The sequence below is a fragment of the Brachypodium distachyon genome, chromosome 2 (assembly GCF_000005505.3).
Source record: "Brachypodium distachyon strain Bd21 chromosome 2, Brachypodium_distachyon_v3.0, whole genome shotgun sequence".
NCBI lineage: Eukaryota > Viridiplantae > Streptophyta > Magnoliopsida > Poales > Poaceae > Brachypodium > Brachypodium distachyon.
Window position 1 is genome coordinate 848,847 of NC_016132.3, and position 17,871 is coordinate 866,717.

The following is a 17,871-nucleotide window of genomic DNA, read 5'->3' on the forward strand; positions in this document are numbered from 1 at the left end:
TTTTTAAATAATTGTCGATGTTTTAGTGGGAACAGGAGCAGCAGCAACTCTATACTGCAGCTAATAATAATTCCCATGCATGTAGCATGGCATATATGCATGCGTACGTGCGCTGTCGTGTCATGCAGTTGAGCAGCAGCAATTAATTCCTTGAGCTACAGCAGCTAATTAAGCCTGTATTACGTGCCCCTCCATCCGTCTCCAGGCTGTATATATGTGCATATATGCCTGTCGATCGACCGCCCAGGCTGATTAATTAGCTGCTGATCGCTCGATAGATAGACAGTCTGCAACTCTTCCTTCCACTTGCATGAATTGGCTCAAAGACCTGCCCAATGGCTTCTATTTATTCTATCCCTACGGAGTACTACCGAGTATATATAATCCAGTTGGCGCTGCCGCGGCAGCCGAAACTAGTACTGTTTTCGCTGCCGCGGCAGAAATTAGTGGTGAGTACGTGATTGCTGCTTGTTTATGCCAATCCGATCCGTGAGGTCCGTCATACATGTCCCCTGGCTTCCTAGCTACCCTGCCCGGCTGCCCTACATGCGTGCCTCTAGTCAACTAGCTTGGCTAGGCTTAGGAGAGCTAGGTAGCTAGCTTGTCACGCCCATGTATATCTGTACTCTCTGCTCTGCTCTGCTTGGACAATCTGTACTGTACTCTGTACGTCTGCTGTCCTAGCTTGCTCCATGAATATTTTCAGGGAATTGCTTGCTGCCGGGTATTTGAAGATCTTTTCAGGGAATTGCTTGCTGCCGGGTATTTGAAGATCTAGTGGAAAAAGAAATCAGGCAGTCTGCTGCACGTGGATTGTTACTTAATTACTAGTGTTCCTAGGCTGTTGTCGTTAGATCTCTCGGACGCATTTGGTCCGAAATCACGCATCGTTTTGGTGAGTCCTTGGGAAAAAATAGTGCAGGTTAATTTTCAGGCAATCTTTGAGACGAGCACAGAGTCGCTGCCTGTTCTACGTCGCCTAGGGTCGCGTTCAATATGGAAGACTATACTTCAATCCCCTCTGCATCGATCCACCTGCAGTACAGCTCTCTGAATATGTATATTTATATTGGGCAGATTAATTGGATGATGAGCTATTAGCACATGGTTCAGTACGGAATTTTCTTTCAGTCATTTTATTTTGCCATCAATATATAGCTGCCCCCAGCTATTTATACATTGCTTAGCAGCCACATAACCTATACCTTGATAGCGAGTTCCGAAAAATAAAATAAAATAGTACCTTGATAGCAGGGACACATGTACCACATTGCTTGCTTACAGCAGCCACAGATCGACACGTACAGAAACCAAATGAAACATTGCACTCGAGCCTCGATACTAATAGAATCAATCTCCTCATATCGAGGGTTACCCTTTGTGCGGCTCCATGGAAACTTCCCGTCCTCCAAAGCCAACATGCATATGCAAATGGCAACTTGCAATCTAACATGAACAAATAACAATGCAGCGATATACTAGCTGCAGAAACATACAGTAGATCAGATGTTCGCGAAAAAATAGTTATTTTCAGATCGATCAATTGGGCTAGCCCAAGATGGCTCCTTGAGAAAAGCAAGGGGTATATATGAGCACACTAATTAATATGTTTTATATGCACACTAATTAATTAATTTGATTATAAGAAAGTGATCATGCTGCATGATCGAGCATGGCACAGGTGTGGCGCTGTCTCCTTTGATTTTCCTAATGCTATTTATCATCCATGTTCGTATAAGATTTGATTGATGTGCCCTTCAATCAAAAAATAAAATAAATGATGTGATCATCTCCTTTTTATGGTAAGGGATCTTGTTTTTAGCTGGAACTGATCGTCGATCCCTTCTCCATACAGCGTTGCTCGCCAGCGAAAGAGAGATAATAAAGTTTGAAGATCGATTCAACGCCCCCCCTGATCCGTTAGATGGGGAGAAAGATAATGTTAACTTGATCAAGATGAGATCCCAACGACCCAGGGTGAATTATTCAGATTTCCTCTGTCATCCCCGTCATCAGTACAATTGCATTTGCTTTATACATATATAATGGGCGAAATAATCAAAAAGAAAGAAAACCTTCAGACAGAGAAATTATCTGAGAGAATAGTACCCTTGGTAGTAGGAAAGTTCCTACTGAAAGAGCTAGCTCATTTAATCAATGGAGTCCTGTCCTAGCTAGCTACCTGCCTCTTGCGTAGTCCTTCTGCATGCATGCTGCCATGAGAGTAAATGGCCGGCGAACTAAAAGGTCTTCCAGCCGTGCATATATGTCTCCTGCTAGCTGCAGCTGCAGTGCAAGGACTATGGCGTTCGATCTCTCCTCTTAATTGGGTTTTGGCTGCCTTGTGTTTGGACTCAGTTGCCATGCAAATCTTGGCCAGAACCTTTAAATGTACCTAGCTTCATGCCTGAAAATTATTTATGGGAAGAACAGCATGCACATTCAGTCCTGGGCGTATATATAGAGAGAGGCCCTTTTGGTTTTGCTAAAAAGAGACAAAAGACTCGAAGAAGGTTTGGTAGTAGTATGTTTTTGAATTTGGAGAAAACTGAATTGATTATTTAGACATTCTAAAGCAAAGCACCTCATGTTACTGTGACTTTGAGACATGGTCAGTTGGTCGTTTTGTTTTGGTATGACAGTACCAATCATTTATCCGCAAAAAAAATGACAGTGTCAACCATATACTTTTGCCAGGCATCTTGTTGCATCGATCAGCAGACATGATAAGTAAGTCTAATCTAGTAGGAGGGCTAGGAGGGAAAATAATATGAAAGAAATGGTAGACCCCACCTGTCAGCATGAGAAAAGGTGTCTTGTCTGTACTGAACAATTTGGAGCCTCAATTAAGTTGATAAGGCTCTCAGTCTATCAGTCTGTTTGCCGTCTCTTGACCTGAGGAGTATAAAATTTACAAACGGAAGATTCTTTTTCATGGAGAGAAAATGATTTCAGATATATTTTTTGCTGTTATTTTTCACTTCGCCTTTCTTTCCTGCCATATTGACTGACTGAACAAATATTGCTTCCTTCCGCTGAAACTTTATTTTCAACTTGAATAACTGAGATGAGAACCAATTTCCGCATGAAATTCTTTCACATGCCTTGTCGGGATTTCGAGTTAGAAAAACCAAGCGACCGTTCTTTTCTAGAGTATGCAGAGGACCATTTATTTACTTTTGAAAAATCATATTTAAACAATTTCTGCCGGTATTCATTCACCAGCTGACTCGAATTTCTGTTGGCACCGAAAATTCGAGCTGTACCAAACAATGATAATTGAGGAGAGGGGAATATTCTCTGTCGAGGTGCTGGCCTACAGGATGCAATGATAATAATCAGAAATTAGCAAATTTCACCACAGTACAGCACATTTAGGTCGGCAGGCAGAACGCAGAAGCATATATTTCTCATCCACTCAATCATTGAATTATTTATATATCTTGTCGTTGGTAGGGTACTATATGACTGGTACTTCAAATATGCAGCAGTACTGGCAGGGTACCTTTGAATGAATGAATGTGCAAGGTGGCAAAGGAGGCCCGGGGCCCCACTCCCTGTGGGTGACTCACTGACATGCCTTTCACTTCTTCTTGCCTCAGTCACTGCTATGCTATGGTCCTCGACCCTTCAAATTTTAAAACTTTGGAGCCACTCAAGCAAAAAGCCCAATCATTGGTGCCATGAACGAATCGAAAACTCGATTGGTTTTGTGACCAATTTTGCAACGACCAGATTTTAATTTTTCCATCTGATCGAAATTATTCACTACTTGTATCACACTGTTCAAAATAATCACTTGTATCATTTTTTTTGCAACTCTACATTTTACTATATCAAAATAAATGCATGTTCTAGATTCTTTTTATGACTTATTAGAGCAAATACAGATAAGAGAAAAAATATAATGCTTTTACAACGAGGAGAGAAAATGTAAGATGCAAGCAGCACATTTTTACTCTTAAATTAGCCCACAGCACATAGAGCTGACCCAGTTTGTATGTCCTGTCCTGTGACCCAATAGCTGTCCTTTGGTAGAGGGACCATATGAAATTTACTTCAGCCACTGATGGTTTGACACTCAACTCCAGCACATCTATTTCACAATGTACTTTCAGTGGCATGTTTATCTTCAATTCTGATCGCCACCATAATTTTGCGCACATGATAGAAAAAAAAGGCTGCCTAGATTTTCTTTTTTGAGATTGAGTTGTTGTCTTGTGCAAGTACTATTTGAACCAGCTGTTTCTGGTTCATGGAAATATTGTCTATCCAAGGTCCATGCAGGAATGTGGTCCTCAAGATGTCTCATTTTGACTTGAAATATTCCTTTACAATGGTTTAGTTGCTAAACTTGGGTTATTTAGACTGTAAGTGGCAATTTAATTAGTTTGCGAGGATACATACATCACAATTAATTCATTTCTTTGAACTTGCTGATCGAGTTTTGTTCAAAATTTAAATATTGTAATACACAAAAAAATGCCTGAGCTGCTTTTATTTTTGTGGGTATCTCAGAAGAAAAAAAATCGGAAACGCAGCTGATGCTAAAGTAACTGAATGCACAGATGTCACTCGAAAGAGAGACATGGTAAGTCGGTTTTTGGCATCTATATGTCTTGTAAAAGTAATAATAAATCTTATTTATTTTTCTGAAAAAAAATCCTGTATATACATGCACCTACATACTTCCTCTTCCAGTCTTTGGCGTGCGTTTCTTTCCTCTTCCTTGAGAGTCCAGAGTCCTCAAGACCTACCAACCCAACCCAGGGGCGGGGCGGCCTATAAATTTCTCCTCTAGTCCGCCACCGTGTGCCCTACAGCCCTCCTCTCCCTCTCCCTTCCCCCGCAGCGTCGCCGCCGTCCCTGTTCCGTCCGAAGTCGCCGGCTTTGGCCATTGGAGGTTTCTGAGGTACGAGGCTGTTTTAATTCATCCAGTGAAGTTAAATCCCCGCCGGCGGCCGACCTTCACAATTTCTTCTTCCGTCCTGCGCCGTCGGCCGCCGGAGTAGAACGCAAGACTAGTTCCGTTACTGGTTTCCAATTGGGGACCGTGGAATGAGCAGCCGGCCGTTATTGCTGTTGCATGCTGGGGCTGCTGCTGGATGAATGGCGGTTTTGGGGGGGAGAAATTCAGGAGGGAATAATAAGAAGTCGGCTTCTTGCCTTGGTTGAAATCCTTTTTTCGAATCAATTTTTGTTTACCAAAACTAGTGGGGGTGTACAGATGTACACACCCTTGTACCGCTGTAGCTCCGCCGTGCACCTTGTTTCAGCTTGAAGGTCATTACGATTGTGAGTTCTCATATGCTACTCTGTTTTCTTTTACAGATAGTAAATTTCCAAGGTTATTTGCCATGGAGGCCAATGGTCATCACAAACCAAGAAGAGAATTCATTGGCCGAGAGTGCAATGGTGTAAAACCACCCAATAATTTTGGTGAAGTTGATCCATGGACAGCATGGGCATACAGACCACGGACCATCTCATTGTTACTGATGGGAACCTGCTTCTTAATGTGAGCTGGATATCTTTTACATGTGGATTTTTCTTTTTAGTTTGTTATGGACTTCTTATAATGATGGTGTTAATTAGTGCATTCCTGATGAGTGACCTACTGAGGAATCTTTGCATTCTTAAGATTACTACAAAAAGAGTACTTAAAAAGCTGCTGATGTTTAATGGATAATTGTGTTTATATTCTTTATCAGTTGGGCAAGTGGTGCTCTAAATCCAGAAGGAAGCTTCTCTGCTGATCGTGTCTCATCTGTAAAAAGGTTTTTTTTTTACTTATTTTAGGAGAAAAGTTTTTTTTTTCTAATGCACTTATCAATCAAACATCTGTTAGAAGATATCCTCAATAGGGGTAACAATCTGCAGGGATTCACATTCTTCCATTGTCTGCTTTTGCATCCCTGTTAAACACTACTTCTTCACCATTATTTTTCTCGCCTTTTATCTGCTCGTTCTCAATTTAATTAAGAAAGATTTGTGTACTTATATTATTTTTCTCTTGTCAACAGGGGTGTCTTTGCGATGATTGCTGTTTTTTTGGCTTACTCTTTTCTTCAGGCACCTTCAACGTGAGTTGCAGAAACTCTGTATCCCATTCCCAATATCTAACTCTGATTTATTACATTACATTTTTATGAGTGAAGTAATGAACCACATTTGCTCTGGAGACTATTTTCCTCCTTGACAAACATTGCTTATTGCAGCCATCTCCTTAAATTTTATTTCAGATGTTACTGGGTTTTATGCAAATATTTACTGACATTTACTTCCAATATAATTCAGTGTGCTCATCAGACCACATCCGGCAATTTGGCGGCTGGTCCATGGGATGGCAGTTGTTTACCTTGTAGCTCTTACTTTTTTGCTTTTTCAGGTAGCTACATTTTCTTTTCTAATCTTGTTCGAAAAATGTGTATAACTGTTAGATTCTTGGATTCACGAAACTGTCAAAAGCATTGCTAATTAATGGTGCATAAGTCTCTCTCTAGTTTCTTGTGTAGTCTAGGAAATCGCGTTTTACAACTTAAGATTGCCAATGCTAAATGTAATCACACAACTTGAAGTGAATATAGATTAATTTCGAAATGTGATGATTAATAGAGAAACGCGTAATAGGTAAAAGGTCAGGGTATCCCCTATTTTATCGTCCTGATAGCTTGTTTATCCAGTAGGAAACTTCCCAGACAGCATGATGCCATATTCAGATGTCAGGAAACATAGTGGGTTCTTTAAGCACATCTGATGTCAAAAGTTGTATGAGTCCAAAATTAGTTGTATAATGTAGCACTTTATCTGTATTTAAGCAACTGTATCATTGCTTTAGTAAGATCTATTCCATATCATTACTCTTGAGTTTTATGGGTCAAGTAGGTCATCCTAATCAGATAAACAATGCTTCAGCAGTCAGCATTTAGTGGCAAATGCAATAATTGAAAACTCGACCTATATTCAGCATGTTACCTAATGTTTTTTTACTTAATTTTGCAGACACGTGATGATGCTAGGCAATTTATGAAGTATCTTCACCCTGATCTTGGTGTTGGTAAGGCAGTTGATTTTCTGCAGTAGTTGAGCTTTATGTGGTGGAAGAAATTCTTATTTTCGTACCCTTTGTTTGAGCAGAATTACCTGAAAGATCTTATGGAACTGACTGCCGTCTATATGTACCTGATCATCCAAAAAGCAGGTTTAACAATGTTTATGTATGATGACTTCATTCACAAACCTGCTACCTCTTTTTTGTTCAATTTGGTTTGTCTTATTTCTCCGATTGATCATGATATTGGAGATCCTTCAAGTTACTGATTTGAATATAGGTTTCTCTAGGAGATCCTTTTTGACGAGTTTGTTATTGCCCATATCCTTGGATGGTGGGGAAAGGCTATAATGATACGAAACCAACCACTTTTATGGGTGTTATCAATTGGCTTTGAGTTAATGGAGGTATGTACATTTTCATCTTATGTGTTTGGTTTTCTTTTATCTTCAATCAAGATTCCTTACGTAGTGTTGCTGTGAACTGCAGCTCACTTTTCGTCATATGTTGCCAAATTTTAACGAATGCTGGTGGGATAGCATTGTCCTAGACATATTAATCTGCAATTGGTTTGGTGAGATTTTTTATGTGGTTTCATTGTTTTTTATCTATACAAAGTACCTCTTTTGTTTTGAAATTTGAACTAAATACTGGTGTTTAGCACATTAGAAGATGAACGTTTTGTTCATTAGCTCTATTGCTCCATTTGCAACACAGGGTTTACCTATAGTGTAATGCTGATGTAGTTGCATCCTCTGATTTACTGGTGATTTCAATTTGTAGTTCGTTCATCAATAGATAAATGTTAATCGTGGAAACAACTAACTGCTCCGTTAATTGGCTGAACTCTTTGGCTTATTGCAAAGAGGAAAGACCGTTTTCTTTTTCCTTCTATCATACAGTAAGGTATTAATGATCCTTGAATGATGAGCAAAACTGTGGTACCTTTCTATGAAATTGAACATGATGAATTATATTTCTAAACGCTAAGGCACTGATGCAATTAAAATGTAGAGAGTTGCCATATCTGTCATCACTTGTAATGCTTGGTATACTGTCATTGTTTTATTCTTCTTGGCTGCACCATGTTTCTATAGATTAAGCTGTTCACATTTACCTGCTAGTTTTCACCTCTTCTTGATGGGACATTTTTTCTGTGATTCCTCTAGGTATCTGGGCTGGAATGAAGACCGTGAGATACTTCGATGGGAGGACATATGAATGGGTTGGCTTGAGTCGACAGCCCAATATTATCAGTAAGGTATGCTGATTGGTGTTTAGGAAAATGATTTTCCAAAGCTTCTCATTGGTTGTTTCTTTCTTTTATCATTTGCGCCCTTTTAGGGGAGCAATTTTTCTCTAGTTGTGGGTGATATTTTATCCTACTTTAATATCATGGCATTGTGTTAAAATCTATAAAATGCGATATTTACTGAAAAACCAAAACAATTCCTTCAATGATCTGTCAATTAAAAGAATATTCTTGACTATTCTAAATATGATTTTGCAACTCTTCCTCACGTGTTGACTTATTTCACTTTTTGCCTCTCCTTAGGTGAAAAGGACACTGGGTCAGTTTACACCAGCACAATGGGACAAAGATGAGTGGTACCCTCTGCTTGGCCCTTGGAGATTCATCCAAGTGCTAAGCCTGTGTGTAATTTTCATGACCATTGAACTCAACACATTCTTTCTTAAATTCTGCCTTTGGATTCCTCCCCGGAATCCCTTGATTGTATACCGACTGGTCCTTTGGTGGTTGATTGCAATACCAACCATCCGCGAGTACAATACATACTTGCAAGACAGGTATAATTCTGAACTCACTAGCTTGACAGTTTGCATGCTTCATATTATAATTACCACGGCACAGGATTAGGATTATTTAACTCTATATTCTTGTAAGTGTTGCTGCTTTTCCAAGAGAGATTTTAGTTTTTTTTGACACATATGCTGCTTACTGTTAACCGTATTACTCTTGCCTGTCAGTTCTCATAGTCAGAAATACAGGGAGGCAGTCTCGCTAAAAGTAATAATTTATGTATTTCAGCAAACCTGTTAAAAAGGTGGGGTCTTTCTGTTGGCTTTCGCTGGCTATATGCATTGTAGAGCTTCTGATCTGCATAAAGTTCGGGCATGGTGAGTGCCACTCCAATTTATTGGTGCTTGCAAGTAGCAATTGCCTCATCTTAAGCATGCTGACCGTGTCGTTGGCTTTCTTAAACAGGTCTCTTCCCAAAATCAATGCCGACGTGGCTGACAGTATTCTGGACGACGGTGGCCACGTTTCTCACGATGTTCCTTCTTGTGTGGACATGGAAACTTTACCGAACAATGATAAGGAAAAGGTTGTGATTGCGACCGCCTGTCCTTTCATTGGCCCATTCTTTTCTCACCCATTCAATATTTGCCATGTAAATATTTATTCAAATTCTGTACATGTAACATTAGCCATAAGAAATTCCATGCCGATCCACCAAGCAAAATAAAGCTTCCCCCCTTCCCTTCCAGTGATGTACCCTGTCTGTCAATCAAACTCTGAAACTCCTCCCTTCTAGAAACCTACTCCAATTCATGAAAAAGCAATGAGATAAGGTTTATTCTTTTCTATGAGCTCATTGTTCTAGGTTCAGGACGCATGCTGCATTATCGATTTCATTGTCGGAAAAAAGCATGAGTTTACTGTTTGGCAAGTCATCGACTTATCAGGTGCATTCAGCTACAGATGGTATGCGGCTGTTTGGCATGTGATCCAGCTGCATTATTTAGTTTCAGTGTAGCAGCAGCTGTAGTGTCCATTGTTTTGTGTTTGTGTGAGGCCGTGGCTACTGAGTACTGACTGAGCCTGATTGATATTCAGTGAGCCTGATTGATATTCAGTGATATAGCTGGGTAATTCAGGTGTCTACTCACTGTCTAGTGTGGTCATGGAAGGAAGGCAAGAGGGGGCTACAGGCTACTGCTGTTGCTGTTGCTGCTGTTGATGGGATTGTAAGCTTGTAACTGTCGTCTGTATTCTGCTGAATCCTAAACGATTTCATGTTCAGTACTGCCAGTTGTGTCACTTTGTTGCCAACTGTCAAATCAAATGGTTTGCCTGCACAAGCATATTTCAGACATTTTTTCTATCTTTCGAGAAATGAAATATTTCAGTCGCTATTCATTTGCTTGCTGGGATCAAGCTAGGTTTTGCCCAGGTGATAGAAATATTGGCCCAGCCCAATTAAATAAAGGGCTCCCAAGAGCCCAGGAGCCAAAAGCCATTTCGCAAAAAGGTGGCCCAATCGATTCCATCTTCCTGCCCTTCTCATGTTGGAAACAGAACTGCTAGTGCATTTCTTTTAAATTCCAGTCGGGCCTCTTAAGACTTTTTTTTACGGCTCATACGACTTTTGATTTACTTTGAGAAAAGGAGAATAACAGGTTACAAAGGTCTCCCCCCTCCCACAAAAAAAGAATGCTACATAGATCTAACTGTGGTGTAAATCAACTAGAATGCATCAAAATTTCAGTTACCTGTGAAATAGACGCTCCCACACCAAAAATACTCTTTGCCTTGCCCTAGATGTACAAAAAATAAGAGGGAAAAGCCATGATCAACTTATTCAGGATCCTTTTAATTGAGGAATCCCATTGGTTGGAAGGAATCGAATCTTCAAGTTCAAAGTTCCTATGGATTGCTAGAATTTGATCCTCTTGACAACAAATAACACATTGTATAGCTTCGTCAAAAGAAAAGAAAAAAGGGCTTCCAATTCATCAAAGATGCCCTCAAACAAAGCTCCTTGATTAGATCTGATTCTCCAGGGGTCTCACTCGAATCAAAGCTGACACTACAAACGAGTACACAACGATGGAGCAAAGTACCACCTAACTTCGTCTCATGTCACTTTCCAAGCACCCTACAGACAAAATGGACGGGGCGCAGCAGGCTTGATGACAAGCTAGCGCACTGATTAAATCTAAACTTTGGGACGACGTATTACTGTACTTGGGAGTTGGAACGGCAAGGCATGTTTGTACTGATGGCCGGATATGCAATGCCGTGCTCCGGGGGGTCAGTCTGAAAGTCGACGTACCTGATCACTGACCAGCATCGTTCAGGACATGACTAAGCAGCTTGTGCCAAAGATATTAATTAATCGAGCTCCGGGTATATACGATGATGCGACACCGATCGCCAGCCTAACTAATTGTAATCATCATCCCTTGAGATGCCCTCCCTCTCTGTCCTATCATTTTCGTGTTAATGTGTTGGGAGCTTGTTACTTAGCATTACGGATCAGGAATTCAGGTTCAGAAATGTCATCGATCAACATCAGCTTTAGTACCCACCCCATCATCATGCCCAAAACAAGAAACAACAAACGGAAGCTTCAGATGACAATGCCGCGGCTGTCCTGCCCGGACGAATGAACAAAGAACTCGTATCGTGTGGTACTTGCTTTCCTCTTCGATCTAAGACGCCGCCATGGCAACCACCTCGAGCGGCCGATCGAGCTATAGCTGCCATGGTTGGTTTGGTGCAGACTGCAGACACGCCTCGTCATTTTCAGATAGCTCCTGATCTGTCGACTCATCGATCGAGGGTTGACGAATTAGGGGTTCTGTTGGATTCCGTTTCACTGTCGGTTTTTATCAGATCTCATTTGATGCAGAGCGCGGTAGCTAGACGCTCTGCATCAATCTCCATGCAGGAACTTAACATGCGAGTCAGGGACTCGGACACTCAGGGTTCTGTAGGCTAGTTCTCTTCTCCTCCTCCTCTTCCTTTTTTTTTCTCCTTCTGAATGCACGGTTCAATTTGTTTTCGATATGTAGTACAATTCAAATTCTTGGGGTATTTAGCCTGACTGAAAGCTCAAGTTGTTTCTTTCTGTCATGAGTATTCTTCTGTTATTAAAGCCCGAAGCCTGCTAGTAGTAGTAGTACCCCTTTGAGTGTCGGTGTGGCTGATTTTCCGACGACTCCATCAGCAAAAGGCACGAGGAAACTCATACTGACTAGAATATATCATCGAGTGTCAAACTTGCTCCATCGAACAAGCAAGCTAGAAATTATTTTAAACTAAAAACCATCCGGATCCTGCTGTTGCGCATTCCTCAATATGATCAAGAGAGCCTGGCAAGTCGAGCGTGCCGCGTAATTAACCAGACGACGTTTAAACAGACGCGCCCCCTTGAATGATTAATCAATCAAATTGGGTGCAGAAACTTGAATAAATTACCAAGGATTCGCGCGTGATGGGATCCAGTCGACCGTTTCGAAGATGTCATCAACCCGTGCACGATATATCCGGAGAATGTAGCCGAGCTAGCCAAAACAGCGACTCGCCATCTGAACTAGCCCTGTGATGTCTTAACTGCCGAACTAATTTAACAAGAGAGCTTAGCTAGATCCAAGACCAAACTGGCATTTCCATATATGTAGTAGGCCATTATTCCAGTCGTCCCAATCACTGTCAACTTGTACTAATTTTGATCTGACTTAACTATACTGATCTCTGTACCCCCCTGCTGATCTGAAATTGTTTTCTGAGCCACTGGTCTGAAATTAAGGAACGCTTTGAAGTCTCCCCTTTACAGTCGTGTGCAAGGAGATTGCAACATGTGAGCCAACAACAACAGGATTAAAAGTCAAAGCACTGCTGCATATACCATAACGACAAGCACGTTGCAGGGGCTTCAGAGAGGAAGCTATCAACATAACCTTTCAGACAGAAAGAAATGGAAGCAAAAAAAAATAAAAAATAGTGTGTGAAGTGTACGTACATGGGATGAGTGACAAAGCTTGACAAGCTAAAAATGTGTGTGTCTGTGTGTGTGTGTAGAAACTGTAGAAGTGTAGATACATCTCTCATACATACATACACGGTATACGGTATACTTGTATTTATACTAGTCCTAGGGAGAGTAGCTATATCTATGACTGGGCGAGGTAGTTGCCGAGCGCCTCCTGGAGCACGCCTTTGAACCTGGCCACGTCGACGGTGATGTTCTGGCCGTCCATGAGCGTCTGCCTCATGAACCCGAACCCCTTCTTGTGGAGCCCCGTCGGGTTCGTGAAGATCTCATGGTCCCTAGGGTACTTCTCCTTGAGGGAGCTCTCGTCGACGGTGATCTCGTATTGGACGTAGCGGAGCCCCATTGCCTCGGCGGGGTCTCCGTAGTCCATCCGCGCGATCCATTGTAGCCCGCCCCACGGCACCACCTGCACCATCGTCGCGCCAGGTGGCAGGAACATCATGTTGGTCAGCCCTGCCCCGTGGACCCCAACGAGAACGTCGGCGGAGTTGATCAGCCGGCCCACCTGTAAGTGACAATGAGATGGTAGGGTATGTGTTGGTTCGTGTGTTTCTTCTTAACGAAAAGGCAGCGCTCCTGTGAAGAAAGAAAGGAAAAAGACCTCGGAGATGTCGTTGGCGACGTCGGACTCGTTGACCACGGCCTCGAACCCGGCCTCCTCCGCCGCGAGGACCACCGCGGCGAGGTTGAGGAGGATGCGGGTACGGTGGCGGGAGATGATGAGGAGCCGTGGCTTCCTGCCGGATCCGTCGGCGATGTTCGTGGGTGCGTCACGAGGGAGGGAGAGCGCGGAGCAGAGGAACCGTGTGAAGTCCGGCGTGGCGAGGCCGTCGAGGCTGCGGTCCTTCTCGATGATGAGCTCCCGGTGCGCGCGGAGGCTGACGACGGCGTGCCGGAAGCAATGCACCTCCCCACGGGTCCCCGCCGCGGCAAGGTCCAACGGCGCGTAGCGGGAGATCGACCGGAGGAGCTTGTCGTACTTGATCAGCCACCATGGCGCCACGTTTGCCATCACGAGCTGGACATCGCCGGCGTACTTATGCACCGTGTTAAAGAGCGGCACAATGACATCGGAGAAGTCGTGGAAGATGTTCCCCGTGTAACCCCCGATCGAGAACGTGACGGCAGGGGCGTCGTGTGTCTGGGTACACAACGGCGGCGGAGAAGAAGCCGTTGTCGTTGTGCGCACGTTGATCTCGGTGACGCGGCCCATGCACGTCTCGTCGCCCTTGCGTGGGTAGGGGCGCACCTTGTGCGACTGCGGGCTCGTCCCTTGGCCGACGACGAGGACGAAGGATGACGTGTTGGCGTCCATGCGGATGTCGCCGGTGAAGTCGCAGACGTCGCTGCGCTGGTCGGAGAAGTCGCACAACGTCGGGAGCGGCTGCTGTTGCAGCTCGTGGTGGTCAGCGGCACCTGCATAGGCATGACACACGTCACGTTAGTTAGTCAATCAACGGGTAAAACTGTATACGGTGGATTAATGCGCTATTTCTCAGTCGACTTAGAAATCACGGTTCCGACGTATATCCGCAGTGTTTTGATAAACAACTTTTTACCCCCATCGTGCTCGTACGACTTTCATAAACAATTATTTCTCAATTATACAAAAGGAAAAAAAACCAATAAATTATCGCTTGCTTGCTTACGTGCCGTCGTCTCGGAGCTCGCCGGCGTCTGCTGCTCCTCCGTCGTCATCACCGCCTCCGCCGCGGCGCCCTGGAGCTTCATCCGACGACCACCGACGGGCGTGACCTCCTCCTGACCTGGCAAAAGAAAAGGAAAACGTTAATTGAATAATCAACTTTTACGACACGTTACGCCAGTACGTCATGGAGGTACGGTCAACTGGACTTGGAAAAATTTCCCGTGCGTGCACGAAGGTTAATTTGCTTGAGACCTTGAGTCAGTACGTAATTACCTGCAGGCTGCACGTCGGTCTGAGTCGTCGTCGTGGAACGCACGGCGTCGTCGCGGACCACCGCCTCCTCTGCGGCTGCTTCGTCTTGGGCGCCGGCAGCGGCATTCCGGTCGCGCTTCTCCTGTGGCTCAGCTCGCTCGCCGCCGGAGGAACCCCTGACCTCCTGGATGATCACCGTGTCCTTAACCCCTGCCATGTCATCAATTAGAGTTAGATGCGAGTCAACTCCCTTGAGATTCGACAAGATCAATCTCTCTCCGCGCTTCCACAGCACATGCACTCCGCGCTTCGAGAAGAGTAATTAATTCTGGCAACGGAATTAACTAAGATACTCTTCAGCTGGCATGGACTAAGGCAAGGACTAGAATAATTAAGGACACGCACATTCCGTCGACTCTGTCGTCTTCTCGCCGCCGGTGCTGCTCCCGTGGCCATCGCCATGGCTCGCGCCGCTCTGATCTCCCTGCTGCTGTGGCGTGATGTCCACCAGGAAATCCCGGCCTGAAAACACAAAACCCGGGCATCGGTCAACACTCAGTACGAACGGCATCGGCATGCCGACTAATCTCTCAAGCCTAGTCGATCTTGTGCATAGTGTTCATGAAAAAAACCGAACAAGCATTGGACGGGCATACGTGAACGTACCTAAGGAGGCGGCGGGCGAGGAGGAGGAGGACTTGGCGGCGACGACGGTCTTGATGGCCGCCGGCTTCTTCGGCGCCGGCGTGCGCGCCTCTTCCAGCCACGCCTTGGGGCTCACTGCACGCGCGCCCAACGTGGCACAGGCTCAGAATCCAGATAAAACAATGCCGATGGAGAAGCTAGCAGATAGTAAGATGACGGAGTTTACTTACGCGTGTCGAATGCGGCGGCTTCAGGGCGGGAGGAGAGGAGGAAGGTGATGGAGATGAGGAAGCACCCCACAACGATCGTCAGCAGCCGGAACCGCTGCGACTCGAACCGCACGCCGCCGCCCTTCATGCCGATCAAACAAACGCCTCTATAGCTTCCTTGTTCTATGTATATATGAACTCAGTTATTGCAATGGAGATACAGCTAGCAAATCTAGCTATAGGACGACTCTGTGTCTGCTACTTTGCTGCCCTGATCCTTCCTTCTCTGGGTGGGCTGCAGCTTAATTGGGAGGAGCCTGCCTGCCCCTGTATGCTATGGCTAGTAGTGGCAGCCTCCGATCCTCTTGTGTGAGGGGAAATGGAAAGGCTGACGACCCTTGCTTGGCCTTGGCTGCCCGGCGGCTAAGGCTATAACTAGCCTAGTGGGAGGAGCCTCTTGTTAGCTAGGAACAAAATGGGAAGGCATGCAGGAGCAGGACAGGACTAGCTGCTCATATTATTATCTTGTTCTGCCATTGTGCCTTGTCCCGTCGAACAAGGCAAGCACCAAAACTATACCGACACTAATTAGGATTTCAGAATTAATACCGGGAATAATTATTAAACACAAAATTGATATCACTCGATGATGATTGTTAACAGTCATCTTGTAAAGAAGAAACTACTAGCAGGCTAGCTCAGGTGGCATGGTTTCTTGTGGTGGAACCAGCCCACCCAGTTTCAAGTACTAGACTTGACATGGTTGTCGCATATACCTAAAGCGTCTTCATTTGTACCGTGTTCTAAAAAAAAACTAGCTAGTAACAGTTTGTTTTGCTATTTCTGAAATCAACAATCAGGATCACTGACTTAGAATTAGGAATTTTACTGTCACAGCTCAGAAAACAAGAATTTAAACTTTGTTGGCAACAACCAAGCATCCGCCGTGAGTGCGAGTGACCGTGTGAGCCACGTACATGCAAGTAAGAGAGCATGGCCCAACCAACCATGTTCTAGCTCTTCTCTTTCTCACCCCCTGTTCCATATTCAACGGCGCTACATACCGGTAGTAGTGTACCTGTGTGGTGGGGAACCAAGAAGCAACAATGGACCATGTTCAATTTCCTTCCTTCTCCTATTCCCTCGAGTGGAAGGCACGAACGTTGGTGATAGATGGTCCTATCTTCAACTTCAACACCTATGTGACCAGTGGCCACCGGTCCACCTCGATCCAGAGACTCCATGCGTCAGCTAGTCAAATGACCATGGACTAAAAATGTGGACAACAGAAGCTTCCAACGCTTGCATCCAAATCACAAAAAGGGGAACCGAGAGAGAAAGGGAGAAGTCTGAGAAAATTCTCAAGATGATTCCAAAATGCTCGAATGATGACGCTTTGTTTGGCCCTGACTGACAACAGAGAGTCCAAACACAAGCAGCCGGACATGGCCCATAAACGTACACACTCTTTAATTTTTGTTCCTCCAATTTATTCCCGGGCCTTGATTTCTTGCAGTTTATCAACTTGTTTTTGTTCTTGCTAGCATGCAGCTCCATGGATCTCCGTTCTGCAAAATTCTGCATTCTTCTAAATTTGTGAATGTTGTCGTGTTTTTTTTTTGACGTTAGTGTCATAATGGGATCGATGCTGATTACTTTTCTTGTATAGGAGAGACCGATAATGATGCGACACCAACCAATTACTGTAGAGCATATAGAGTGCAATGTATTCAATCTCAACAGAAAACAAAACAAACAAAAGCCACGGGCCACGGCTCTGCGTGTCTTCGCGTGCAGCATAAATCTAAGTCATCCACCTCCGACCATTAAAGTACTCCGTATCATTTTTGGAAAACCGGAACAATCTTTATACTATATATATAGTCCCAAATCTGATACGGAGTATTTCCTTCTAGACAAGCGGAGCAGATCAAGAATCTCCCAACGTACTCCTACTAACTACATTCCTCGCCTGATTAGATTATCACTGAACGTACGGTTTGGAGTAATGCAGACAGATGGATGGATGGATGGATGTGCAGACCATATCTGCAGCACCACACTGATCCTTTCCTCTCTTTTTGTTCATATTCCTACACCTCCTAATTAAGTTCCTACATTATTTGTATATATAAAATAATGGTTGCGCTTACAAATGATTTTTTGTTCGTGCCATGCAACCGTATCGATTCAGACGAAGCAGTACGAACCAACATATACGTCTTGGATCATTCATCGACCGTTTGTTGGGATATAGATCAA

At 44.0% G+C, this 17,871-nt stretch overlaps 2 protein-coding genes across 2 annotated transcripts; one reads left to right on the forward strand and one right to left on the reverse strand.

Moving 5' to 3' along the window:
* The first annotated feature begins 4,696 nt into the window (after positions 1–4,696).
* LOC100836759 (CDP-diacylglycerol--serine O-phosphatidyltransferase 1) lies at positions 4,697–10,097 on the forward strand. The gene is made up of 13 exons (XM_003567555.3): positions 4,697–4,912; positions 5,332–5,518; positions 5,712–5,777; positions 6,024–6,083; positions 6,298–6,388; positions 7,003–7,057; positions 7,138–7,217; positions 7,342–7,458; positions 7,541–7,625; positions 8,221–8,312; positions 8,607–8,860; positions 9,102–9,190; positions 9,279–10,097. The coding sequence occupies exons 2-13, from the start codon at positions 5,358–5,360 to the stop codon at positions 9,404–9,406; spliced, it is 1,278 nt and encodes a 425-aa protein (XP_003567603.1). The 5' UTR covers positions 4,697–4,912; positions 5,332–5,357; the 3' UTR covers positions 9,407–10,097.
* Positions 10,098–12,680: 2,583 nt separating this feature from the next.
* Positions 12,681–16,113, reverse strand: LOC100843951. The gene is made up of 7 exons (XM_003565216.4): positions 15,631–16,113; positions 15,422–15,535; positions 15,161–15,277; positions 14,777–14,965; positions 14,505–14,621; positions 13,457–14,271; positions 12,681–13,360 (listed from the first exon to the last, which is right to left on the reverse strand). Exons 1-7 carry the CDS (start codon positions 15,755–15,757, stop codon positions 12,974–12,976), a joined length of 1,866 nt encoding a protein of 621 aa, XP_003565264.1. The 5' UTR covers positions 15,758–16,113; the 3' UTR covers positions 12,681–12,973.
* Between the last annotated feature and the right edge of the window lie 1,758 nt (positions 16,114–17,871).

Bases quoted from the DNA above. Each gene is read 5' to 3' on its own strand.
- LOC100843951 (XM_003565216.4), bottom strand. From the start codon at position 15,757: ATGAAGGGCGGCGGCGTGCGGTTCGAGTCGCAGCGGTTCCGGCTGCTG. The intron at 15,278-15,421 runs GTACGTTCACGT...TTGTGTTTTCAG, and splicing joins CTCGCCCGCCGCCTCCTTAG to GCCGGGATTTCCTGGTGGAC. The intron at 14,622-14,776 runs GTAATTACGTAC...TTCTTTTGCCAG, and splicing joins GACCGACGTGCAGCCTGCAG to GTCAGGAGGAGGTCACGCCC.
- LOC100836759 (XM_003567555.3), top strand. From the start codon at position 5,358: ATGGAGGCCAATGGTCATCACAAACCAAGAAGAGAATTCATTGGCCGA. The intron at 5,778-6,023 runs GTTTTTTTTTTA...TCTTGTCAACAG, and splicing joins CGTGTCTCATCTGTAAAAAG to GGGTGTCTTTGCGATGATTG. The intron at 6,084-6,297 runs GTGAGTTGCAGA...AATATAATTCAG, and splicing joins TTTCTTCAGGCACCTTCAAC to TGTGCTCATCAGACCACATC.